Below are 25,603 nucleotides of genomic sequence, written 5' to 3'. Positions count from 1 at the left end.
AACAAACAAGGAAGGATAATAATATTAAATATTCAATATCAAATAATCAATATCAAATAATCACTCTCAAGCAAGCAAACAAGAAAGAAAGGGGAAAAAAAAAGGTCTAAATTAAAAAACGCTCTCTATAAACATATCGTCAATCTCACGGACTTGTCTGAAGCTTGAACTAATAGCTTGAAGTGTAGCGTCGGCGTTTATTGTATTTTCTTTTAAAGTCGGAGCAGCACTTTGCTCAATATCCAACAATTTCTTAAGAGACTCAATGAAAAACTGAGCAGGGTCAGTTACCGAAAGCTCTCTTCTTTTAACCGAATCGTTTGAAACCGAAAAAATGTCCATTTCGGGAGCAGCGAAAACTGCAGGCTCCGAAGGTACTGACGTGGCACCATTGGTCATGGCTTTGGGGGTCGCGCCACTGGGAGCAGGGGTCTGCTTCATCTGAGGAGACTGGCCCGAAGTCTGCACCATTGGCGTGTTCACATTGTGAGGCGTCTTGATCGACGAGGCAAGGGCCCCGGGAGTCGGCGCTGTTGCGCTGCCGGTTCTCTTTTTCTTTTGAGGAGGTTTCTTGGTTTTCCCCTGCAGAGAAGATGGCTGCTTGGGCTGCGCCGGTGTGCTTTGCAAGTTTGGAGTGTGCGGAATCAGCGGTTGCATGCCCCCTGCTACGGGATTTGTCCCGGGGATGTTGGACCAGTTCTGGCTTGGCGGTTGCACCATGCCTGGTTGCGGCATAGCGGGAACAAACATTGGCGAAGTTTGTGGGTTTTGATTCATGAAAGCTTGATTACCTCTGACTCCAACCGGGGCGATACCCTGCTGTTGTTGCTGGAGCTGCTGCTGCTGCTGCTGAGGGGGCATCACTCGTCCTTGTTGTTGTTGTTGCTGTTGTTGTTGTTGCTGTTGTTGTTGTTGTTGGTGTAGCTGTTGCTGCTGTTGATGCTGCTGTTGATGCTGTTGCTGTTGCTGCTGTTGCTGGCGCTGTTGCTGTTGATGTTGATGTTGCTGATGTTGCTGTTGATGTTGTTGGTGCATTTGAGACGACTGATCTGGTTGTTGGTTGACACCTCCAGCGGCGCTCACCAGCTGTCTCCTCAAATTCACCTGCTCTTTAACATAATCAAAGTACTTTGCATACTGGTTCCTCAACTTCTCCAACAAGTCAGGCGCAGCTAAATAAATACCTCTGTGCAAGTTCTCTAGAATGTTTTTGGTCATGTACTTCATCTGAATCAACCGCTTGGTGCCCTCGGCGTTTTTAGTGAGGAGGTAGAAATAGCTAATGATGGAATCGACATTGCCGTATAGTTCCTGAATTTTGCTCATGGCATCGCGAACATTGGTCTTGTCCTGCGGGGAAAGCAATGCACTCACGTCTTTTAAGAGGACGTTATTCCGCGAGACATCTTCTATTAGTTGTCTCAAGCGAAGTTTTGCCTCATCAGTGAACGGTGGGAGCAAAGAGGAAATGCTAGCAGTGGGAGGTGCAGTCGGTGGCTGTACCTGATTGCTGGACGGTTGAACCGGTGCGGATGCGGTTGGGGGTATACCTTGATTAATCACCGGGGACGACAGAGTGTTGGGCATCACGTTTGGCTTTATTTGAAGATTCATGTTGTTCATCAATGGCAGCACTTGCGGCATTCCAGGTTGTTGCATAACCTTCGGCCCATTAGGAGGCATCCCTTGGTTTAGTGCTTGCTGTTGTATGCCCGGTTGCGGAATTCGTCCAGGCGGCTGCTGAGCAGAATTCATCGCTCTGGGATTGCCATTCGTCTGTGCTGCTTGTTGTTGGTGTTGCTGCTGCTGCTGCTGCTGCTGCTGCTTCCACATTTGGTTCTTTTGATGGATAATGTATTTTCTGATAAAAGTGTCTTTCATGTTTGCATCTATTTGCCCTTCAATCTGTTTCTGCTGCTGCAATCTGCCAAGCACTGCCAACGCTTCATTGCTGTATTTAGCATAATCCTGCTGAGTGATTTGGAATTGAGGTGGTTTTTGAAATTGCGGCTGCTGCTGCTGCTGCTGTTGCTGCTGTTGCTGTTGTTGTTGTTGTTGAGGCGTGGGTTGCGGTTGTGGTTGTGGATGCTGCTGTTGCTGTTGCTGATTTTGCGGTGGTTGAGGCTGCTGCGGAGGTTGCGGGTGCATTTGTTGTTGCAGCAACGGCTGGTTTGAGAGAGCTTGTTGATTCTGTGGCAACCCTTGGTTCATCATTGACATCTGCGGGGTGACATTTTGAACCGACTGGATTTGCTGATTCATTCGCAGTCTTTGGAGAAATTGCTCTCTTTGTTGCGGAGTGAGGGTATTGATGTTGAAATTATTGTTGTTTGGTTTGGATTGCAAAGGATTGGAATCAACTCCACCGGCCAAGTTGTCACTCAAGGTGTTGCCACCATCATTGTGCATGCTCATTTTTTGTTGTTGCTGCCGCATTACGAGCTGCATGTGGGTTGAATGGATATCTCGAACCAAAGGAAGGACCTCTTGCGATATGACTTTCCGCCTAATACAGTCGAAAATCTGATTCCAAGTGGTGACTCCCTTTGGCAAATTGGGAATCTTACTGAGCAACGGAACTGGAATCGGCGAACTCCGGATCAATTGAAGTAATTGTGGTGGAACCTGTTGCGAACCATTTCCTGGCATACCACCGGTGTTGGGACCGTTATTGCCCTGCTGAGAAATTCCTTGCGAGGGGGGGTTCTGACGCTGCATAACGGGAGACTGTTGAGTTTGAGATGGAGGTGCCGTTGGTTGTTGCGGTGGTGCCGTTGGTTGCAGCGGTGGTTGCGGTGGTCTTTGGTTCTGCTGCATCTGCGGATTCTGTTGGTTCTTGTTGTTCACCATCTGTCGGAGTTGTTGCTGACGTGCCTGGATTTGCAGCTGCGATTGGCCGCGGGCTGGGGCTTGTTGGTTCAAAAACGGCGCGTTGGATCCCATGTTGGACATTCCGTTATTTCGAAGAGCCTGCTGTTGCTGTTGCTTCTGCTGTTGATGCTGCTGCTGTTGCTGTTGCTGTTGGTGCTGTTGTTGTTGTTGTTGTTGTCGCTGCTGAAAGTTTTGAGCAGCGTTGGCGACGTTTTGACCAGCAGCCACCTGCTGCTTTTGTATTCTCAACAGATTCACTTTCAGCTTGATAGCTTTTAAATAGTCTTCTCTAGTTTGAGATTTCTCATAAACAATTTTTTCAAAGTCATGGGCCAGTTTCGACAATCTTTGGAAATCAAAATTGGGATTCGTGCCATGCAAGTCCGACAACGTATCCATCAAAATCAGCACGACTCGTTGTCTTTCTTCTCCCGTGTACATCCCTTGCCACGTTCCCGCGCCGCCACTGCCCCCGGCCATGGCTCCTCCTTGAGGAGGCATGTTGTTGATGTTCATGACCTCCGAGACACACAATCCAAGGTTGTCCTTTCTCTTACCCTGTTTCGATTTTTTTTTTGCAAAAGATTTAAAAAAGTTCTTTTAAATATGATTAGCAAATGCCACTGCTGGTACGAAAAAACAAAAATTAAAATAAAAAAAAAAAAAGATTCCACAGGAGGGGGGGAGAGGGGGATTTCAGCTAATGGTATTGATTTACCGTCCTATCTCTGACAGCAGTGTGAAAGCAAAAGTCGAAGATGAGCGGGGGTGCCCTATTTGTTGATTCCAGTTTTATTGATCCCCTTGGTTAGCTGTAATGAAGTGTGATTAGGATTTTCTGTTTGGAGTGTGAGTTCATCAAAAAAATAAAAATAGAGAAATTGGAAAAGCTACCGAAATAGAAAGACAACCAAAAAGAAGAATCATTCCCCAATTGTATAAATTAAATTACTTGCTAGCGGATTCACACGGTTTGATAGACCCGCTTGATGGCGCGACGGTCTTCGTATTGCCTTTGCTCTTCTTCGTCGATGAACTCGGCCCCGTGGTTCAATTTCCATTGTTGTTTTAAGAATCGGAGACCCTCGGTGTTGACACCGAGGGTCTTGGATGTTTTCGCTAAATTCAACCTCAACTGGCCCTTCATTGCCGTCAACTGGTTTTTCAAATGCGGGTCCTTCTGGTTGATCAACTCTTTTGAGTTTGAGGTTATGACAAAGAACAAGACTTTGCATATGAGCGAAAGTTGCGTAATGTTTTTTGTGATGTGGTTTTTGTCCGTCCAGATTTCAATCATTTGGAAGAGCTTGAGACAGTAGGAAAAGGGCAACACGAGCAAGGCGTCGTCTAGTTGCGATGGCTTGATTTTCAAAAGCGTGTCAAGGACATATTGCGGACCGGTCATATTGAACGCGAGTAAAATCGCATTTGGCGTCTCCCTGGTCGCTTCCTTCTTGGCCTTGGCTTGTGCTTCATAAGCCCTGGTAGCCTCCAAATCCTCAGTACCGATATCTAATGCCTCCATCAACTTCTCTCCAGCTTTCAACGTTTCCATCGTCTGTTTAGTGACTTTTTCAACTTGCCCATTACCTTCAACCTCGTTATTATTCTCGTCGTCGTCATTTGCCAAGGGAGCATCGGTGTCCAACAGATGCAATAATTTGCTCTCATACGTCTCATCCAACTCCTTTTCCCGTTCTTCTTCCAAGAATACTTGATCACTAGTGGCTGACCACAATCTGATCGAGTGATCATGCGACGTCGAACACATGTAGAGCCCGTTCTTGCTAATGGCCATGCACCAAACCTCGCTCTGGTGCGCAGGCAACTTTTGAATGCACTCAAACTTGTCTCCATCCCAGTACTTGATCAAGCCATCTTTGCCGCTCGAAAAGAAATTGTGGGAGTCGCCAATGAACTTGACATTCATCACCGAATCCTGATGGGCAAAGATTGATTTATGGCAATCGCCAAAATCAAGTCCCCATATCTTGATGTTTTTGTCTGCAGACGATGTCACCACTAGTTTGGAGTCGGCCGATATATCAATCGACAAAACGGGCAACTTGTGGCCATACAAGGTGAGGAAAAGCTTCAACGAGTCCAAGAATACAACTTGCACATTGTTATTGAGCAACGAGACAGCGAGAAACTTGTCATCGGAAGAGATCTTGACGCAAAGAACATCCTCGTTCAAGTCTAGCGTCTGTGTGTGGACAAACTTCAACAGCGACACCACGGTGTTTGTACCGGGCACCACATCTTGCTCAACCTTGAGGTTCCAGAACTTGACACACTTGTCGTTACCGCCAGTGACCAAAGTTTTCCCGTCCGAGGTCATGTCCATCGACCAAATGGCAGCGCTATTGTCCTCACCGCCAGTAGCAAGTTTATGTGCTTTCTCCACGCGATCAACCAATGCCGACGTGGTCAAGTCGTATAGCTCTAAATCGCCGTTTTTGAATCCAACAGCAACCAAAGAGCCACCGGGCAAGAATTTGCAGCACAAGGCGTAACCACCTTCTAAAGTGAATGAACGGATAACATTGTACGTTCGCGTATTCCAGATTTTCAATTCTCCGTTGGATGCAGTCGCGAGCAACTTGTCATCGTCAGGGGAGATGTCCATTGCTCTAATGTCAAACCTATGTCCCAAGTGGTCAATAGCATGGACTCTGTCCAGGGTCACTCCCGCGGGCTGGGCTTTGCGCAAATTCTCGGGAGTTTTCAAACTGTAATATTCGAGACTGTTGTTTGCTGTTGAAGTAAGGAGATCCAATTTTTTATTGCTATTTTTGCTGCTGCTAGTCCAGTAACATGATTGGATTTTTGCACCTGCTCTTATTACAGCAAATGGAGCAATGAGCATGCTGATTTCAGATCCGCGTATAGAATTCAAGATTTCAATCTCGTCAATTCCCTTATCTTTCAATCTCTTCATTCTCTTGCTGATCCCTTTGGTCATTTCCTCTTCTGACCGAACTCTAAATACTTCAATCGTCTTGTCGGAGTTTTGAATAGCAAAGAGCTCAACCATGGCGCCATTATTCTTCACCAGCTTGAAATGGATTTCGTTGCCTCGAGCTTTGCTCTGTTTTTCAAACAACCCACGCTCGCTTATTTTCGCTCCGTCTTCCTGAGTAAGATCCACGGCCCATGCCTTCACTTGGTCTTTGTTTCCCGTGGTCAACAAGGTATCGCGCTGTTGGTTAACGGCCATCGACCAACACTCACTACTATGAGCCAAGTGAGTTTCGATGCATTGTTGACTTTGTAGCTCCCAGAGCTTGACCAACCCATCTTTCGAGCTGCTCAATAAATAGTCCTCCATATTGTCGACATCTTCATTATCTGACTGCGCAAGTAATTCCAAGCCCGTGATGGGACCCTTGTGGCCCTTGAGTTTAAACAACCCTGTTTCTCCCACGAGATCCCACAAGATAATGCTCGAGTCGTTGGACCCGCTTGCTAATCTCGTTCCGCTTCTGTCAAACTTGAGCTGGGTGATGCTCGACTTGTGGCCTTCGAGCTTCATAAGCACCGACTGCGAGCTCACGTCCCAGATCTTGATACTGCCATCGCGGTACCCTGCTGCGATCAAATTCGTTTCGCGATGGAACGCAAGGTACGTCACGGGGCTCGGGGCGGTGGTGGTGCTCGAGTTTGAAGCTCCTGGAGTCAAGCTATCGTTGAATCGCTGTAGAAGCTCGCCCGTCTTGATGTCCCAGATTAAAATCTCTTCTAGTCCCGATGTGAGTGCTCTTCCTGCTGAGGTCGATGTCTGCGAGTCGCTAGACGGGAGCCAGACGACATTTGAATGCGATGTGATGACTCCAAAGACTTTTTCTTGGTCGTAACGACTGTATGACTTTACCATTGCTGATGTGTCTACCTAACAAGTGGTTGGAGGCTTTTCTTTCCCACCTGAAATAGAGGTAGTTAATACTTACAACTACTCGATGGTTGGGTAAATCTCAAACTCTGGCTTGCCAAACAATATTAAATCTCGATGCCCTCGCGCAGAGAGCGCAGGTCCAACCTGCAAGAGACCAAAAAAAAAAAAAAAAAAAAACGAAAAGCCAAAAACAAAGTCAAAAAAAACACTCCAAATTCAATCTTAACAACTCTATAAAAATGCTGTAAACCCAAGAATTAAATTAGCCAAAAGTAAAAGATAAGAAGGAAGTCTGGTTGAATACTCACCGTCATTATCCTTGCTGGAACTAGAGCCACTGCTGCTTGAAGACCCACCAGACCCTGACGCAGACGACGATGGTGATGAAGTGGGAGAAGAGGTGGCAAGTCCACTTATTCCACTGACGCTCGAGACTGCAGCGGCTTCCTTGGCGCCACCAGTCCAGCAATATTCTTGAAAGCAGCTTTTGCATTGTTCCGATTGTTCTTGTCCGAATCGCTCTTGTTGTCTCCTGATGATGGCACATCCAACACATGCCAACCAATTCGAATCCTCCGTCAAGTTGTTTCTCGACATTACTTCAAACCCATTCTGGATGGCACCCCATTTCTCCTGGTCCTCGTAGGAGAGTTTGAAAGTTGAGAAATTCGAGTTGTAACTTTGTCGCGCATTGGATATGTAAACGACCAAGGGCACATCTGTGGAGTTTATTTGGTCATTTTCATGCCACGCCACCAAATCATCCAACTCTGAGGCATTGCATCCGAAAAACACGGGCTTTTCGTGAAGTTTCTGTTTGATGAATGTGTCGACATCGGGAGCAAATGGGAATGGTGTTCCCTTTCCCTGAAGTGAAAACTGTCTCTTGTACGTCTCTTGAATCGATGTTCCATTCGGCCATTGGTCTATAGTGTCTGCTGAATTGTCAAATGCAAAGATAACGTCAACATCACGTGCAGTTTGGATTAACGGGTAAAATGGCACATTTTGAAGATCCTCGCCTCCATCAACCAAGAAAAGGGTTTCGTTCTGGGCAATGTGGTCACTTTCTCCATTCACGTTTCCAAAAAACGGATTGGGGGCATATGCTGCAATGTCGTACTGCTCATAGGTGACTGTTAACAACAAATCCGTCAACACGGATTTGATTATACTATTGATGTCGTAGTTGCCCAACTGAAGCACAATCTGATTGAACAAGGACGACGAGGTGCCCATGATGAAGCCAGCATTGTCAAAGCGCCTCACACATACATCTGTATTGTTGGGATTCCCGTCATTGACAACTGACCCCAAATATTCGACATCGGTAAAAGACCTCAAGGATCTGTCCCACGAGCCCAAATCATAAGCCGAGATTTCAACAACGGTACTGTTTTCGTTGATAATCAAAGTATGCGGCAGCCTTCCGTTGGCAACAACGAAAAAATACGGCATGGTGTGGTCTTGGAAATGAGACATGTTCCTCACACTGGACCAAGTGATGTTTTCGCCGCCGCTAGGATCATCGAAAAATTGATGCGCGAGAGCTCTGCCCCAGATATCGGTGATGGTGGTGTTGAACCCTGCATCCAGTTTAGCCTCGACAGCCTGCTGCAAGCCATAATAGTAGGCAATTGTTTTGTCGATTCTCAAGCCACTAGGGTTAATAATCGAATCTTCAAGCTGCCAAATGTTGGAAGTGCCATTGACAATATCTCCAACAGAGATCCAGTTGTTCATGACTAAGCTGCCCACGAGCCAGTTTCCACCGGACAACCCCACCAAATAAGTTGCAGACTGGAGCAATCCCCCGACCCCGTGTGCGTTTGCATCGGGGAACCGGCCATCGGTCGCCAACAATTGTCCCGCGCCACAAAGCATGGCCCTGTATCCCCCACCGCTAAAAGTCAACCCAATGGTGATATTGTGTTCTTGTGCATTGTCATTGACAAAGGACTCGGCATCAAAGTCGGAGAGATTAGCGCGATTTTGCAAAAAATCGATAATGTTGCTGTTGGTCATCTCTTGTCGTGCTCGAATGTAGTCCTTTTCGTTATCGGAGAGTCCGTCGGCTTCTCGAATCAACGATCCACCGGGACACGCGGCACGAATGGGGGCATAGGGGTTTGACGAACCGGTTCCTGCTGCTCCCGTGGCTGAAATAGAGGTCGAAGCTGCTGATGCTGGTGACGAATCATTCCCGAAGCCAAAAAGATTGTTATACCATGAATCTCCCCCATCAGTTGCAGTCGCTGACGGCGACGATGCTGCTGATCCCGATTGCGACGCTGTTCCTGAGTCAAACGGCCAAAATGCCTGCGTGAGTGTACTTAGACTTGCAACCACACATATGAAGGGAGATTTCTTCATGAATCTGGAGGTGCGGGAGGTAGTGGAAGCAGATCTAGATGTAGTTTGTCAGTAAAATGTCTCTACAAAGTTATCGTGAGTCTGAAGCAAGCCAGATCAAGCTTCCCTAAGGGGGGGGTTCAACGCTGGGTGGTGTGCTTTATATAGTATATGTATATAAATTGCAACGCTGGCTCCCTTAAAAGTAGAACCTTTTTCCAGCAGTGGTAATAAAAGAAAGTATGAAAAAAAAAAAAGATTGCGCCACCTAATAATACCTCAATTTCAATATTTCAATACAGTTGGGATAATGAGGATCGCCAGGCAAAGGATGATCTACCATAATGATCTCTCAATTCAAGACCATACCTGTTATTCTTTCACCTACTGTGTTTTGTTTTGATATCAGTGGCCCCGTGGGTGTTGCTTCTCCAAATACCGTCACGTGACGCGGAGCGTTAATGCATAAAGAACAAAGAGAGGAAGAGAATAGGGTCTTTGTTGCAATTGATGCCTAAAAGAGGCAATCGAGGAAGGGGCGTGGGGGGTGTGGGGGAGTGATCTATTTTTAATAAATTTCTAGTGGCTCTATTTTTACTCCGTCAATTGTCGCAAGTCGAGGGCTCACCGTTTGTCGCGTTTGAAGTTTTCACGACAATTGACGGAATCTACCTATGGGCGCGGCTCAGGATGATCTCCTCGTGCCCTTCACTACCACAGGCAACATGCCGCCGGTGCTGATGGTATAGTTTCGGTGCTTGACAGCCAAGATGAAGCATCTTATAGTCCCCGCGTGGGAGTGGGTTGAGATGAAGATATTCTCCTCGGCCTTGAGTTTATCGACACGGCCACACTCGTCGCAATCCAGTTCAAACAACTCCTGTACAAATTGCATTATTCTCGTTGTTTGCTCGGCCATGGTTTCGCGCTTATCGTGCAAGAAATACACGTCGTCTTCCTCGAGAATGTCATCGGTGTTGAATCCAGCCGGGCCAAATCTTGCATCTATAGTCAGCTTGGGCGATCGTTTGTCGCACAAGTTCTTGCCGATTGTTTCTCTGATTTTCTCCACTACAACAGGGTGTTTGTCATCTGGCTTGAGATCTTGCCATGTGATTTTCAAAGTGTTGCACGACCGCTGTAATGGTGAAACAAAGAACTTGGCCGGTATGGGCGCGCCCTGCTTCAACTCATCGGCCCATAAATCGTGGTTTTCTTTCGCTTGTGCAATGCCCAACTCGGTCAATTCGGGGTCAGGTCCATAGTGGATTCCATCGACATCGCCCAAGGCATGCAACTCCTTCTCCCATGCGTCGATCCCGTATCTGGTCACTACTTGATTATGGTACCCGTTGCCATGTCTAGCTAAGAACAAGAGCTTGTATTCGACGTTGTCGCCGGCGCCGGCGTTCAATTGCTTCAATTCCGTGATTATCTCGCGCCAAGACTTGAGGCGTCCCATATGGTCTGTCGCGTAATTGAAGTTCAAATCATCTGTTGCAGGATCGCTTTGCTTGAAGAAACCCGGCACTACTTCGAAATCCCAAGGATATTTCAATTTGCCCAGAACGGGATCTTTTTCTCTTCTTAGCTCCTGCCATTTCTTGACCCATATCTCTTGCTGGTCTTGGTTGGCATGGGCATCATCGTAATCATCTTGTGTTGGGATCAACAACGACATGGCATTGACTTAACCAACTGAAATGAAATGAAGAGAAAAGAGAACGCCAAAGTCAAGTCTACTTTTTGGGGGAACGAGGCCATGGCCCAGCTCGGTCTCCCCTACAAGTTACAGAATCCCTCAGCTTTAATAAACGCACAGACATCGTGGGTGTTAATAGAGAACGTGTCCCCCAAAAAATACTTCCAGTTCGTGTTCCGTCTCCCCCAACGCCATACTCTTCTTTCTCTCTCTATCTCCGCGTAATATCTGCAAATGAGACTCACAAACGTTTTCTGCGGAACCGCAGTTTCTCCGTGTGCCCACTGACACAAAGTCTGAACTGAAACCGCAAAATTAAAGAAAGAGAGATCTTTTGCAGCCGGTAGTGATATGCATGTCCAGGCGCCTGGATCTAATGCCAACTTTCGTTTCGACAGGGTTCAGGAAAGCACATTGGAGCTGGAAGTCAGCTGATCTAATAGTGCAAAACAACTTACAATCTTTCCAACGATTTCTCTTATAATAATTCTCAAAAATTTTTACATCTATACAACATCAACATCAACCACCACTAGCACAAACACTCACACTACTGCCACCGCCGCCGCCGCCACCACCTCAATTGCTACCACCACCACCAGCAAGTGATTTCTTGATTTGGAACTTGGCCAAGATTGGAACATGATCACTCGGGAAATGAGCATCGGGGAACCCAATACACTCATCGGCGTATTCTTGATCAACTTTACCCAACAACCCCTTCACTTGCAACGTCGAGGTCAGATACCATATATAGTCAATGTTATCAGTGAATGCAGGGGTCAAATTCGTAAATGGCAACTCGCCAAGAGTTTCATAGGCCGACTTTAGCTTGAATGGATGATGGAAACCGGATTCCGTGTGCTTACCATAGTCACGGCCAGCCATATCGTCGTGGTTCTTTGAGGCCCCAGTTGAGAAAAGCTGGTACACGGCTGACTCTTTCACGGAGTTGAAATCCCCGCAAATAACAAGCGACGAGTTTTTCACTTCATCCAATGACGACGCATGCTGGTATTTCTTGATTATATGCTGGAGCTCTTCTAAAAGTATCCCAATTTGCAACGTCTTGACATCGTTAAACGCCGGGTCCCAGTGCAAATGCGTATTGACAAAGCAAATCTTTTCGCCCGTTTCCTTATGCTGCAAATACGATATCAACGCAATGTTGTCCTTGTTCATAAACCGATTGAACAAGTCCTTGGTCTTCTTGTACTTGTCGGACCCCATGCACACACTATTGTATTCAAAGTTTTGTTTATGCACCAAGGTAAACTTGTCGACTTTGTAAAAAGTGGCACATCCATCAACTTTCAACGAGTCCTTCTCGCTCATCGTTTTTGATCTCGTCTTGTTGAAAAACAACCCTTTGTAACCATTCTGCGTCAACAAGTGGTACCAAAAATCCATGTAGGTCTTGGTTTCCATTTCTTGCATACAGATGATATCGGTGGAATAATGCAAAATTTCCTTTTCCAATGCAGCTCTCCGATAGTCCCACTGCAAAGCCCACGAGGGAGTAAATTTGTACATTTTTGGCGTTGCATAATGCTGACACAAGGTGTTGTACGAAAGTATTGTGAATGTGTTGGCTTGATTGTTGCTCTCCTGAGTGTACGCTTCTTGAGAATCAACCACTTCTCCATCATCCTCCACTTGCAACCATGGTCTCGGTGCCGGCGGTTTCCTCGTTGTTTGCAGGTCTCTGATTGTGGCTATAAGGTCTTTGGTTCCCCTTTCCGCTAGCAAGTTTGCTGTACTCAAGTCCATTGGGTTTCCCTCTATTCCCAACGTCAAAAGCTCAATCAAGTTGCCAAAGGAGCTGGGCAAAGACTTGATGTTGTTGTCAAACAAGTACAAGAATCGCAAATTGAAACACAAGCCAAGCTCAGAAGGAAGCTCGCTGATTCTATTGTTGGATAGATCAAGTATTCTCAAACTCCTCAACTTGCTGATCGCCCGCGGAACAGTGGTCAATTTGTTGTTGTTTAAATATAATGATTCTAGAAAGTCGTAATGAAATAGCTTTGGCGATAGGTGCACCAACCCTTGTCCACTCAAGTCCAACTGGCACCACAACTGTCTGCCCTGTGTTTTCAATCTCATCCGCTGCTCTTCCATCGAGTCGTCATCAAGGTCTTGCGAGATTTTCTTGTTGTGGAGCAACGCCGAGTTTGTAGTTGGCGTGTCACTACTAGACAGGCTGCTCCTCTTCTGCTCCTCTTCTTCTGCATTAGCCACGATGGCCTTGGTCGCCTCTACTAAACCTATCGACTTTGGGTCTGTATATGGGTTTTTCAATTTTCTCGAATTTGAAGCGTACTGTCTTGCATACGAGTGCGGGACTTTATTTGACCTAGATAGTTGGTATAATTGTTCTTGGTTTTGCCAGTGGTCGCTGTTTGGATTATCTACATTCAATTTGTTGTGCTTGGGCGCCGGCGTTTGTAACTGCCCTGCTTGCATTTGAAGGTGTTGCTGCTGCTGCTGCTGTTGTTGTTGTTGTTGTTGTTGTTGTTGTTGCTGCTGCTGTTGTTTTTGTTGATTCAGAAGTACCGATTGTGGTTGATTGAAGAATGGTTGCTGAAGGCCTGCGACGTGTCTCTGCAATTGGGGGTTCGGTTGGTACGGCTGCTGCGATTGCAGAATACCGCCGCCAATTACTTGTGGGTTTCCGCCACTTTGAGCAGATTGATTTTGTTGAAATTGTGGAAGGAACTGCTGCTGTTGTTGTTGTTGTTGCTGTTGCTGCTGCTGTTGCTGTTGTTGTTGTTGCAAGGAGTTCAGGTTCCGCAGAAAGCTATTTTGAAACACGTTCTGACCAAGATTGTCGTTAAAGGCGTCGTTTGGTTGAAAGCCGGCAGCTAGTCCGTTCCCTGCATTTTGCGGTTGCTGAGGTTGTTGCAGCTGAAGATGTGACTGCTGCTGTCCCAGATGAAGCTGCTGCAAGAGTATTTGCTGCGCTTGCAAATTCGATTTGGGCTGTCCCTGCATCTGAGAATGCTGAAAGTTGTTACCGAGATTCATCTCTTTCGTTTCTTATCTTATTCCCTGATACCACTGCTCTCTTCCTGCGCCTTGCAACCGTTTCAATCTGGCTGGCTCTGTTTCCTTTTATATATTTGTTCCGTTTTTTTTTTTTCCTTCGTTCCACTTTTTTTTTTTCCTTCGTTCCACTTTTTTTTTTTCCTTTATAAATTCCAATGGGCGCCTATTCTGCAAACTTCCACGAGATGATTGATTCACCACACTGTTCTTTATGGTCGACGTTGATTTGCTGTAGTTACCATGTAGGAGATTTAGTAAGTCTTCTTAATGATTTGGAGTATTTTTTTCCAGTTTGTTTCGACATCACAGTTGTCAGCCAGAGTTATCAAGAGAAAGAGCGAGAAACCATACTGCCAGGAGTACACGACCATCACTCACATAGATAGGTAATGCTTGTATATATATAGGGGTATATATTTGGGTAGGATTCAAGTCTTGCTACTATGGTCAATGGTTTTGTCGTCGTTATGTGTATATATATGACGCTAAAACATGTCTATGGCGGTGGTTAGTGACAAAAGCTAGAAGCTTGAGGCGCCTCTCTCGTAGCTAAGTTCGGCGATAATTGGAATATGGTCAGAAGGAAACTGCTCGTTAGGAAAACCTTTCACTGGGAGACTTGAAATGTACAGCTCATCAACACCGCCTAATATGCTATGAACTTCAATGTCGTCTGAGACAAAGATGTGATCTAGGACATCTGCAAACGAAGGTGCAAAACTTGTAAATCGTAGTTGGTTTGCTGCTAGTAATTTCTCGTAGGCGCTCTTGAGCGGAATCGGGTTCTCCACTTTGCCTTGTTTATCTATCAATGCATTGTTGACTCCGTAGTTTTTCCCGGCAAAAGCTTGCGATAGGAGTGTATCTAGTGTTTCCTTGGTGATGAGGTTGAAAACGTCTGATTTGTGGTTGGAGTTCAAGTCCCCTAGGAAAATGATGGACGCGTTCACTTCCTTGACGAATTTTTTCAATTGGTCCAACATTAGCTTTGTTTGTAGCACCTTGACGTCGTTATACTGGGGAGACCAGTACAAATGCGTATTTGTCACGTAGACAATCTTATCTGCCTGTTTGTCGTATAGCTTTAGGATCAACGCCACAGTGTTGCGCGGGAGTAGTCGATTCATTAGATCCTTTGTATATTGGTATTTTTTCTTATCTTTTAGAATGAGCTGGCCGAAATTTATCCGTTTCTCTTTGAGCACATCGAACCTAGTGGCATTTACGAAAATGCCAACCCCGTCTCTCTTGTCATCCTTGTTCGATTGGAAGATGGACGATTTTTGAACGTAGAAGCTCGTATATTCGGAGCTGGGGAATTGCTTACTCCAAAAGTGCTTGTAGAGATGGTACTCCATCTCCTGGAGGCAGATGATGTCGCATTGGAATTGCTGAATGGTTTTGTTGATCAAGGGGAAACGGTGGCCATTCCAATCTAGGTATTCCAGAGACAAATCTTTGTAGACATGAGGCCAAATGTAGTGCCTCGATAGCAAGTTGAACGACATGACTGAGAACTTGTTCTTTTCGTCCTCGCAAGTACCCTTGACCTGGACCCATTTTCGATATTTCATAGCATCATAATTTTCTATCGTCATCTGCTGCTGCTGTGTGCTCTTGTCGTTGTGACCGTTGTCGTCGTTGTCGTCGAGAGTCGTACAGGAGTATTTCCGACTAAAGAATGCCGGCAAGGGGGTTTTCGAAACAGCCGATATAAGATGATGGGTTCTCGGTCGCAACACTAGAAGCATTGAAATGAGCAAGCAAACAATGCTCAAACGTGAAAGGCTTCTCTTGTTTAACGCAAACAACTTAAAAAAAAAGAAAGAGAAAGAATCGATTGATGGATTGATTGATTGATGTACCTCTTTTGCTTTAAGCTTAAACGAAGACTCTATAGTTTATATTTGAATGCTAAAGTTGATTATGAGTGAGTGTGTGGGTAGACTCTTGTAGTATGTTCAACGTGCCCAGTTTATGGGACTTTGATTGCAGATCGGGAATATGGCATGCACCACTCTTTATCACCGATTGCTTTTGCTACGATGGAACAAGGAGAGATAAAATTTATCGAGTATTTTTTGTTCCTCCCTCTCTATCTACTTCTCTAGAGTGTGCGGCTTTAAAATATGGAGGTGGATGAGAGAAGTGGCCAAAGGAAAGGGAAAGGAAGTTTCAAGCTGAGCGAATGAAGGACATGGCAAGAGGGTTCTTTTTGTTCTAAAAGATTGGGCACTTTTTTTTCTTGCAATTTGAAAAACACTCGAATGGCTAGCAGGTGCTTGAAAAGAAGCGTAAGGTGTAACCACTACGAAGATTGAGATCTCGATCCACGTTTTTTTCTTTTCTTGTTTTTCTTTTTAAACCTGGGATCAAGATGAGGTCTCAAATCGCCCATCGTGCTCGCAGATGTCTCTTTATTTCATTCATGATCTTGTCCGCGAGGGATCGCTGCAGCAAACATTTTGCAATTTCTGCTCGATTTTTGCAACAACTCGGGTCAAAATTGGAACAAAAGACCGCCTTCTAACAAATTTACATGAGCTTTCTCCTACCCGCCTCTCGCCCCAGTAGATACAAGCCTTGCAAGCCGCCAGGATCCATTCCGGCTCCTGGTCCTGCAAACAATACAAAAGAAGTGTGTTGCCTGTGTCTGTGTGTGAAGGCGAAATTAGACAAGAGCCCGAGTGGTGCCCAAGACGCGTCTCCGACCGAGGTGAGTTTTTGATTTTTTTTTAGGGGGTTTTTATGTGTGGTGTGCGGTGTGTTTGGAATATTACCTATTTAGTGCAAAATCCACAATTTTAAGCCGAGATACGCCGCCCCTTAACAATAAGAGCCAGCATCCAATGTGGGTTGTGTTTCAAGAGTTCTAGACGTCTTCCTTCGCTTACCCTGCTTGGTTTTCCATAGTCTGCAGAGACAATAGCAAAGTCCAAACACACGCTTTGGTTAGCGGATCGACAATTCTCTGAGTTGCTGGCATCGACGAGGGCTAAAGGTCTCTTGGCTAAAAACACTTGCTCCCTCTCAAATAAAAAGAGGAAAAATAGAATACACGCGCGGATGAACAATCGAGGACAACAGAGGAAATCAATACGGTTGTTTTGAAACTAGAAAAGAAAGGTGAAACTGTCGTTCCATGATCTTCAGTGAGAGCTTTATTGTATACGAATCCGTGGACCCCCGGTCCACGATCTCTGATCTCGGGCATACCTGAACGTAAAAGCTGGTGTAGTGGTGGTGGTGGTGGTGGTGAATGAATCGAGCTTGGGATCTGATCCCTTTCTCCTTCCTACCACCACCGCTTTTTCCAAGTCCAAAATCTCAAAGTGTCATACATCACCGTCGCCATCACCACCAGCCGTCTTCCTCCACCCCTCTATATGCTATGCGAGGACTCACGGGTATGGGTGGTAAAGGCGATATATTTAGCACCCTGCGGTGTGTTTACCCCTTCACCACTTCCGACCCCCCACCAGAAAATAAAAACAACAAATAATAAAAAAGTTGAAAAGGGCGAAAATTGCAATTTCAATAAAAATCACAACGTCCAAAGAAGAATAAGACTCCCCTTTTTCCTTCACACCTCACACACACACACAGACCACTTGGGTTGGAAAGTGGATGTTTCTCGACCAAATCTTTTCAAGCACATTGACAGCTTAAAAACAGTTTTTTTTTGTCCTTTCCTTTCATACACTGCGTTTCAACTCAAGATCCACCAAGGGGTATAATCTCAAGGTCTAGAAAGAAAAGCAAACTGACACGTGTAGAGTTGTTGTTTTTTTTTTCTTTTTTGATCCCGATCAACTAACCATTTTCCTTCCCCTCCCCACCCCTGTCTAGATTGGAAACTTCAGACGTCAAATTTCAGAACGTCAAACGCCAACCGCCAACCGCCAAAGGACCCAGCAGCTCATGACCACCGTATACACGTCGGATTTGAAAAATCATCGACGGGCACCACCGCCTCCTGGAGCTTTGAGAAACGGCTCGCCGCATACATTCAAACAAGGTTATTCACCGTTGAATACCCTAGCGTCGGTTAAACCAGTTGAGTTGAATCTCGGTTCTAATAAACGCCATTCAGGCTGGGTGCATGTCAAAGATGATGGTATATTCACTTCGTTTCGGTGGAACAAGCGCTTCATGGTGATCAACGACAGAACCCTCAATTTTTATAAAACAGAACCGTACCTAAATGATAGCCCGCTCCCAGAGTTCTCAATTGCATTGACGTTGATCAGCGCCATCAATTTGAAACCGCAAACTGGTCACAACAACAAGACTGCCCAGTCGTTTGAAATCATCCCTAGAAATAATGGCAAACCAATATTGGTGTCGATCAAAACCAATAACGATTACCTCGACTGGTTGGATGCTTTTGCTGCCAAATGCCCCTCTGCAAACATTGGCCAGTCAGGTAATGCAACAATTGTTTCTTCACAATCTTCATCGGGCTTCAATTTCACAACAACGGGACCACTTTCAAGTGCCTCTGCTCACGCCACCGCCACCACCACCACTACCACCACCAGTAGTCTAGGGAACAGTTTAAACGGAGGAAACGCCAGTATTTCTAGTCCAATCAACTACACGCACAAGGTCCATGTTGGGTTCGACCCCGCAAGTGGAAGCTTCACGGGGTTGCCAGAAACTTGGAAAAGCTTGTTGCAGCATTCGAAAATCACCACCGAGGACTGGAAGAAAGATCCCGTGGCAGTTATCGAAGTTTTGGAGTTTTACTCTGACATAAATGGCGGCTCTAACCCAGAAGCACCATCATCGATGAACTCGCCAATGGTTGCCAACTTGAATGGCAAAGTTCCAAAGATGGACTACAACTCGAGCCTAGAGGAATGGACAAAGCCACCCGCAAAAAACACAACTGTTCCATTTAAACCAAGTAGAGCCGCGCCCAAGCCTCCTACTCCCACCAATGCCACTTATCCAAGTACATCTCCAGAAGTGGAGAATGAAGGTACCATCTCGCCGTTGGGCAACCTCCTCAACAAGTCGGAGGGTTCCTCGATCCAAAAGGGAGACTCCCTTATTCCTGGGCGACGGGCACCCCCGCCGCCAGGAACAAGCAGCTTGAAATACCAAGCTAATGTAACACCATCTGAACAACAACTAAACCAACAGCAACAGCAACAGCAACCGCGTTTCTCCATGCCCAAGCTGAGCCCTCCCTCTGCACCTTTGACAACTAGCCCGACTAAACTTTCGTCGCAACAAAATCAGTCCCACATACACCCCGACGTGAAGATCCAAAGGAGCAACCATGCTTTGGGATTTGAAAATGTCCTCGAAGGTCCCGTCAAGACTAGCTTGATGCCAAAGAAGGACAGCAAGAGCAACTCGTTGGAATCGCGGTCAACAGAGAGCCAGCCATCGCCAACACGGCAGCACCCACAACAGCATCAACAACAACAACATCAATACCAACACCAACACCAACAACCTCTTACTGGACCAGTGGGAGCCTCACATGGAGCCACCAAGCCTTTAAATCCACTCATTGAACCTATCAAGCCTTTGCAATTGAAACCAAAAGGTCAGCAACAACAACAACAACAACAACAACAACAACAACAACAACAACAACGTCAACAACAACAGCAGCAGAGCAGCTCGGACACGGTAAAGAAAGATGTTGCCCCGGCAATTTCAACGGGTCCTGCGCCAATCAAGACTGCGAAACAGTTGAAGAAGGAAAGAGAAAGATTGAACGACCTTCAAGTTATCGCGAAATTGAAAACAGTTGTCAACAGTAACGACCCCAAGTCCCTCTTCAAAATTATTGAAAAAGCCGGCCAAGGAGCAAGTGGTAATGTTTATTTGGCCGAGTTGATATCCGAAAAGAAGAAAGTTGCTATCAAGCAAATGGACTTGAATGTGCAGCCGCGTAAGGAGCTCATCATCAATGAAATCTTGGTGATGAAAGATAGTCAGCACAAAAACATTGTCAACTTTTTGGATTCATACTTGAGAAAGGAGACCGAGTTGTGGGTCATCATGGAGTATATGGAAGGAGGTTCGCTAACCGACATTATTGAAAACAACGAAAACAAGTTGAGTGAAAAACAAATTGCAACCATTTGTTTTGAAACTTTGAAAGGGTTGCAGCATTTGCATAAAAAACACATCATCCACCGTGATATCAAATCAGACAATGTGCTTTTGGATGCACGAGGAAACGTCAAGATTACCGATTTTGGATTCTGTGCTAAACTCACAGACCAAAGAAACAAGAGGGCGACAATGGTGGGCACGCCATACTGGATGGCGCCGGAAGTGGTTAAGCAAAAGGAATACGATGAAAAAGTCGATGTCTGGTCCTTGGGTATCATGACCATTGAGATGATCGAGGGCGAGCCACCGTATTTGAACGAAGAGCCGCTCAAGGCATTGTATTTGATTGCCACCAACGGAACACCCAAGTTGAAGAAACCCGAGTTGTTGAGCAACTCCATCAAGAAGTTCCTTTCCATTTGCCTTTGCGTCGATGTCAGATATAGAGCTTCCACTGATGAGTTATTGGAGCACAGTTTTATTCAGCACAAACTGGGTCCTATTGAAGAGTTGTCGCCGCTCTTGGAGTGGAAGAGGAAACAGCAGTTGCAACAGCAACAACATAGAGAGCAAATACAGCATAACATGCAATATGATAAATAACTGAAAGGAGAACGAGGAGGAATAAGAACAGGGAGCGGGGGAGCACAATTATAGTAGAGTCAACCAGTAGTTAATTTTTATCGGGTGTGTGTTACTTGACATAGATTTAAAATTTTAACTTCTTTAGCATAGTATATTTAGATTTAGATGATCTAGAATGAAATGAACAATTCTTATAAGCATAGAGAAAAGATCACAATCAGGTGGATTGAACTCTTCCCCCTACGGAGCAGCAAGAAAAGCCCCGGCATTGAAATCGCGCGCTAAAATTCTTTTTTTTTTATCTCTTACGACAAGTTGCCTTTTTGGGCTGTTCAGAGGAAAGGAGACCACCGAAGAGACGGCGTTTTCACCTCAGCGGAAAGAATCAACTTGCACAACTTTTTCTCCCCCCACCTATCCATCACAATCGTAATGTTGGGAGTAGAAGCCAGACGAATATATACCAACTAACTGGATCATAGAAACTTTGCAAATCCATACACTCGACTGCTGTAGTCAATTTTGCAGCAATATGACATGGCGTGTCGCGACATGCCCATCAGACATCGCGCGATGGAGCAGGAGAAAAAAAGAAAGAAAAAAAAAAAGAAACGGCAAAACTGTCAAAACCTTGGGGGGTAAAATTGGGGGGAGGGTTTCCTGTCAATTCAACGGCATCCATTAGCTTGCTGCTCTGCAAATGTTTTTCTTATCTCTGATCATCGCGTTTTCTGGACCGGTGTATCTGTGAAGTGATATAAAAAGCTTTAGACCCCCGTCTAAGCGCCAGAGAAGAGTATAAGGTAGATTTTGGCTATTCCAATTAGCAACACGAATTTTTCAAGGAAGTTGCAAAATTTACAAATACATAAAGAAAAAAAATTAGAGGGAGCACATTCATCCATCATCCAGGGTGAAAAATCAAAATTTTTTTGCAGTTTCAACCATTTTTTGAAATAGGCAACTGTCGGATTTTTTATTTCGAGTTTTTTTTTTGTTTTTTGGATTCGCTTGCTTCCTCCTTGTTCTTGAACGTCGTGCGATGTTAAGCTGACTTGGCTGGCTGTGATTAACCCCCATATATCGACCAACTACAAAGACCAGATATAACTATCCCAACACTCCCTGCTTCATTTTTGTTTTTTGTTTCGAGAGAAGGAGGATCAATTAGTGGAAATGGAGCGCAACACCGTTCCCCAGGAATACTACGACGAAAACTTCATCCCCGGCACCACCAACATCTACACGGGCGCCGCCCACGACAATGGCGAAGGCAAGGGCTCGCTAACGCTGAGCAAGTCGCTCAAACGCGACACCAAAACCGGCCTCGTGCTCATGCCGCAACCGTCAGATTCGCCCAACGATCCGCTCAATTGGACATCATCGCGGAAAATCTGGCACCTCACCTTGCTATCTTTCATCACCGCTCTCACTGCAGCCACGTCCAACGATGCCGGCGCCGCGCAGGACTCGCTTAACCAATTCTACGGCATCTCATACGATGCAATGAACACCGGTGCCGGGGTATTGTTCATATTCATCGGCTGGTCATGCTTGTTCTTTGCGCCAGCGTCCTCGCTATACGGACGCCGAATCACTTATCTTGTCTGTTTGACGTGTGGCACGTTGGGGTGTGTTTGGTTTGCGCTAAGTCGCAGGACGGCAGATACGATCTGGTCGCAGATGTTTGTCGGGATCTCGGAAGCGTGCGCCGAGGCTCAGGTGCAGCAGAGCTTGAGCGATGTGTTTTTCCAGAATGACTTGGGCAGCGTCTTGACGATTTATATCTTGGCTACTTCGGTGGGGACGTTTTTGGGTCCCTTGATTGCGCATATTATCGCTGAGGATATGACGTTCCGGTGGGTCGGGTGGTGGGGCGCTATCATATGTGGCGTTACTGTTCTAGTGTTGTATTTCGGGTGCGAGGAAACCGTGTTTGATCGACAGTTGTATAATCGAATATTGGAAGCCAAGGTTGTTGATGACAGCTCGTTGACCCTCGAGGAGGAGAAGATTAAAAAGGAGGAGGCTCCGTTGAGTGACGCAGATGACGATGCCGATGCCGATACAAGCTCCATGGAGAAACGCGCATCGGAGCGCAACTTTCTCGAACGGGAGATCTCCCAAAAATTAATCAAGATTGACCAAGAGTCCAACACGGAAAAGCCCAAGTCGTACTGCGAGCGCATCCGCATCATCACACCAGCTCCCTATTTAGAGGGATTGGGCTTTCAACAGTACCTCAAACGGTTTCTCGTCTATTTCAAAGTGTTCACCTTGCCCGCGGTGTGGCTCTCGGGACTCTTGTGGGGTTTACAGGATGCGTACATGACTTTTTTCCTCACTACTCAAGATACTTTCTTCTACGATCCGCCCTGGAACAAAAGCGAGACGGGGGTAGCGGTGATGAACGTGGCCACCTTGATCGGCGCCATCTTGGGGTGCATCATGTCGGGTATTTTCTCCGACAAGCACGTTGTCTGGATCGCCAAGAGACACGAGGGAGTAATGGAGCCCGAGTATCGTCTATACTTGTTGTTCATCACTTTGATTATATCGCCCGTGGGACTCATCATGTTTGGCGTTGGCGCAGAGAACCAGTGGCCCTGGCAATGTATATATGTCGGGTTGGGGTTCATTGGCTTTGGATGGGGGTCCATTGGCGATACCGCCATGTCCTATTTGATGGATGCGTACCCTGATATAGTCATTCAGGGAATGGTGGGAGTGTCCATCATAAACAACACTTTGGCATGCATCTTTACATTTGTGTGTTCGTTGTGGTTGGAAAGTTCAGGCACGGCAAACACATACATTGCCTTGGCTGTGATCGACTTTGTCACCATTGCCGGTATAATACCGTTCTTGTATTTTGGAAAGTATTTCAGAAAAAGAACTAGAGGTTTATATCTCTCGATGGTGGAGTTGACTCAAGGTATGGGGTAAAAATTTTTAACAAGAAACAACTTTTTTTTCTTCATTTTTAATAGATAATAGTACGTGGGGGTTTTATTCTTAAATTTTTTTTGTTTTTTTGTTTTTTATAATTCAACTTGTAAGTGTGTGGTGATTACATCCCAACCATGGTTGGTAGGGGCAAAGTGAGTGGGGGGAGGTGGCTGACCCTAGTCCAAACTCATTTCATCCTGAGCGGGCTGCGTGTGTTCCATGTGTCCATTATCTCCATGATCTCCGTGATCTCCATTTTCTCCTTCTCCGTTGGATGTAGCATCGTTAGACTGACCCATATAGTCATTCAATTCCTTGTCCAAGTCCTCAGCTGTTTTCCTAGTTGGACCAGTTCGAGACCCGCCTCTGCCTCTGCCACCTCTACCATTACCGCTCCTTGCCCCGCCAAATCTGGCTCTTCCTTTCCCTCTCAACCCGCCTCTAACTGGTGCTGGTGCCTGGCCACCTCGCGCAACGCTGATGAACTCTTCCCTGTCTCTTGGTTGAGCCACGGTGATTCGATCAGCTAGACTCACAACATGGGCATTTTCAACAATCAAAATCTTGCCCATGGCCTTTTTGCCGTCGTACTTGTCTATCGCCGCCAGGTTGCTGCGCTCGCAATCGTTCTGGAAACATATATAAGCAACAGTCTCGTCGGCATCGTCGAACTTGATGAAATCCACCGCGTTGATGGAGCTGAACAAGTCGTTCAAGTCCTGGCCATTCAAGTCGGGGTGGATGTTCTTGAGGCGCAACGTGGGACGCCCCTGCGCCATCTGTAGCACATCGACGGGGATCCTTGCGTTGGCCCCGGAGGCTGTGCGTGGAATGTATACATCTGGATTCAACCGATGTGGCGGTGGAGGTTGTCTTCGATATGGATGGTGGCTGTTGTGACGATGCAGGGACGAAGATGCTCCTCTCCTCCTCGTGGGCGTGAATTTGCGCTCTCTTTTCTGCTCACCGATGATGTCATCTAGCGATCTCTCTAGAATATTGTTGTTGTTGTTGTCGGACATCCTTGGTACTTGCGCTGGGTTGGTGGTGAGTGGTGAATAATTTTTTTTTTTTGTTTTCCTCACTGGTGGGCTTTATTTTTCGTTGAACAAGAGTTGTGATCTCGTCGCACTCTCCGAACAAGACTCTTGTTCTCTAGAAAGGCCCCATACGAGGATGTAGATGTTGCAGCTTATTTGCCCATGATGGATCGACGGAGGGTTTGGGGAAGAAACACACCACCGTTGTGCCTTTTCTTGAGGTCCAAATTTAGTCGAGGGTCAATTGAGTACGACGAGGGATGCTCAGACCAAAGGGCAGAAAGTGGTCCAGAAAGGGAGAAAATCCGTGCGAGGTCGAATCAGTGATACTACCCTTCTCTCCCAACTGTCTTCCACCTCTTCTTACTCTCATTTCAGACCCATTTGTAGGCTCAGAGTTCACCATCGGCTCGTGTTGGTTGAAATTCCGAGATCCACAGTTTTTCCGCTCCAAACAAAACAGATCGGGAATGAAAAAAAAACCTCCCAATGAATAATATCTTCAACAACAATCCCCACAAATTCCACCCGTTCGTTTTTCCTTTCCCTCCCTTTCTTAATGCTTACAGCAACCTTCAAGAGAGCATCGCATAACGTCCACGCTTCAATCCGTCACTTCTCCCCATCAACCCTGCGCAAAATGTCTCAAGAGTATTTAGTCATCGTTTACGACTTACCCACAGCCGACCGTTCAAAAGTTCGCGCTGAGCACGTCAAGGATATCCCAGCCAATGTGCCAAATCCAATCCGTTCTGCGGGCGCCATATACGTCGATGACGCGAGAACTAAGTTTGCTGGCAGCTCGTTCCATCTCGTTGCCAATGACAGAAGCGAAATTCTCGAATTTTTGAAAAAGGACATCTATTATAGAGAAGGAGTTTGGGATATTGACAATGTGGTGATCCATCCTATTGGGAACGCAGTTCGACTTCCAAAGAAAATGGATGGTGTAGATGAACTGAACTACAAGATTTAAAAAAAAAAAAAAACTGTGCGTGGTTTCAATTGGTTTAATCGTAAATTTACATTGCAAAAATAAAAGATATATATCTGTATACATATATATGTAGATTGTATATATAT

General features: G+C 45.9%; 10 protein-coding genes across 10 annotated transcripts; 3 read left to right on the top strand and 7 right to left on the bottom strand. All coding sequences in view use genetic code 12, as the record gives it.

Annotated features, from left to right (window-relative positions):
* Positions 1 to 111: 111 nt before the first annotated feature.
* On the bottom strand, positions 112 to 3,372 carry LODBEIA_P07120 (uncharacterized protein; the record flags this gene model as incomplete). The annotated part of the gene is made up of 1 exon (XM_066976663.1): positions 112 to 3,372. The coding sequence occupies one exon, from the start codon at positions 3,370 to 3,372 to the stop codon at positions 112 to 114; it is 3,261 nt and encodes a 1,086-aa protein (XP_066827650.1).
* A 463-nt stretch (positions 3,373 to 3,835) lies between these two features.
* On the bottom strand, positions 3,836 to 6,748 carry LODBEIA_P07110 (uncharacterized protein; the record flags this gene model as incomplete). Its single annotated transcript, XM_066976662.1, has 1 exon — positions 3,836 to 6,748. The coding sequence occupies one exon, from the start codon at positions 6,746 to 6,748 to the stop codon at positions 3,836 to 3,838; it is 2,913 nt and encodes a 970-aa protein (XP_066827649.1).
* Positions 6,749 to 6,997: 249 nt separating this feature from the next.
* On the bottom strand, positions 6,998 to 9,139 carry LODBEIA_P07100 (uncharacterized protein; the record flags this gene model as incomplete). The annotated part of the gene is made up of 1 exon (XM_066976661.1): positions 6,998 to 9,139. One exon carries the CDS (start codon positions 9,137 to 9,139, stop codon positions 6,998 to 7,000), a length of 2,142 nt encoding a protein of 713 aa, XP_066827648.1.
* Positions 9,140 to 9,803: 664 nt separating this feature from the next.
* LODBEIA_P07090 (uncharacterized protein) lies at positions 9,804 to 10,799 on the bottom strand (the record flags this gene model as incomplete). Its single annotated transcript, XM_066976659.1, has 1 exon — positions 9,804 to 10,799. One exon carries the CDS (start codon positions 10,797 to 10,799, stop codon positions 9,804 to 9,806), a length of 996 nt encoding a protein of 331 aa, XP_066827647.1.
* Positions 10,800 to 11,399: 600 nt separating this feature from the next.
* LODBEIA_P07080 (uncharacterized protein) lies at positions 11,400 to 13,814 on the bottom strand (the record flags this gene model as incomplete). The annotated part of the gene is made up of 1 exon (XM_066976658.1): positions 11,400 to 13,814. One exon carries the CDS (start codon positions 13,812 to 13,814, stop codon positions 11,400 to 11,402), a length of 2,415 nt encoding a protein of 804 aa, XP_066827646.1.
* A 575-nt stretch (positions 13,815 to 14,389) lies between these two features.
* LODBEIA_P07070 (uncharacterized protein) lies at positions 14,390 to 15,619 on the bottom strand (the record flags this gene model as incomplete). The annotated part of the gene is made up of 1 exon (XM_066976657.1): positions 14,390 to 15,619. One exon carries the CDS (start codon positions 15,617 to 15,619, stop codon positions 14,390 to 14,392), a length of 1,230 nt encoding a protein of 409 aa, XP_066827645.1.
* A 2,170-nt stretch (positions 15,620 to 17,789) lies between these two features.
* Positions 17,790 to 20,549, top strand: LODBEIA_P07060 (uncharacterized protein; the record flags this gene model as incomplete). The annotated part of the gene is made up of 1 exon (XM_066976656.1): positions 17,790 to 20,549. One exon carries the CDS (start codon positions 17,790 to 17,792, stop codon positions 20,547 to 20,549), a length of 2,760 nt encoding a protein of 919 aa, XP_066827644.1.
* Positions 20,550 to 21,707: 1,158 nt separating this feature from the next.
* On the top strand, positions 21,708 to 23,477 carry LODBEIA_P07050 (uncharacterized protein; the record flags this gene model as incomplete). Its single annotated transcript, XM_066976655.1, has 1 exon — positions 21,708 to 23,477. One exon carries the CDS (start codon positions 21,708 to 21,710, stop codon positions 23,475 to 23,477), a length of 1,770 nt encoding a protein of 589 aa, XP_066827643.1.
* Positions 23,478 to 23,656: 179 nt separating this feature from the next.
* LODBEIA_P07040 (uncharacterized protein) lies at positions 23,657 to 24,502 on the bottom strand (the record flags this gene model as incomplete). Its single annotated transcript, XM_066976654.1, has 1 exon — positions 23,657 to 24,502. One exon carries the CDS (start codon positions 24,500 to 24,502, stop codon positions 23,657 to 23,659), a length of 846 nt encoding a protein of 281 aa, XP_066827642.1.
* A 658-nt stretch (positions 24,503 to 25,160) lies between these two features.
* Positions 25,161 to 25,496, top strand: LODBEIA_P07030 (uncharacterized protein; the record flags this gene model as incomplete). The annotated part of the gene is made up of 1 exon (XM_066976653.1): positions 25,161 to 25,496. The coding sequence occupies one exon, from the start codon at positions 25,161 to 25,163 to the stop codon at positions 25,494 to 25,496; it is 336 nt and encodes a 111-aa protein (XP_066827641.1).
* Positions 25,497 to 25,603: the final 107 nt, after the last annotated feature.

This window comes from Lodderomyces beijingensis (assembly GCF_963989305.1).
Source record: "Lodderomyces beijingensis strain CBS 14171 genome assembly, chromosome: 1".
Lineage (NCBI taxonomy): Eukaryota > Fungi > Ascomycota > Pichiomycetes > Serinales > Debaryomycetaceae > Lodderomyces > Lodderomyces beijingensis.
Note: the sequence above shows the minus strand (reverse complement) of the source record. Positions and strands in the feature narration are given on the sequence as shown.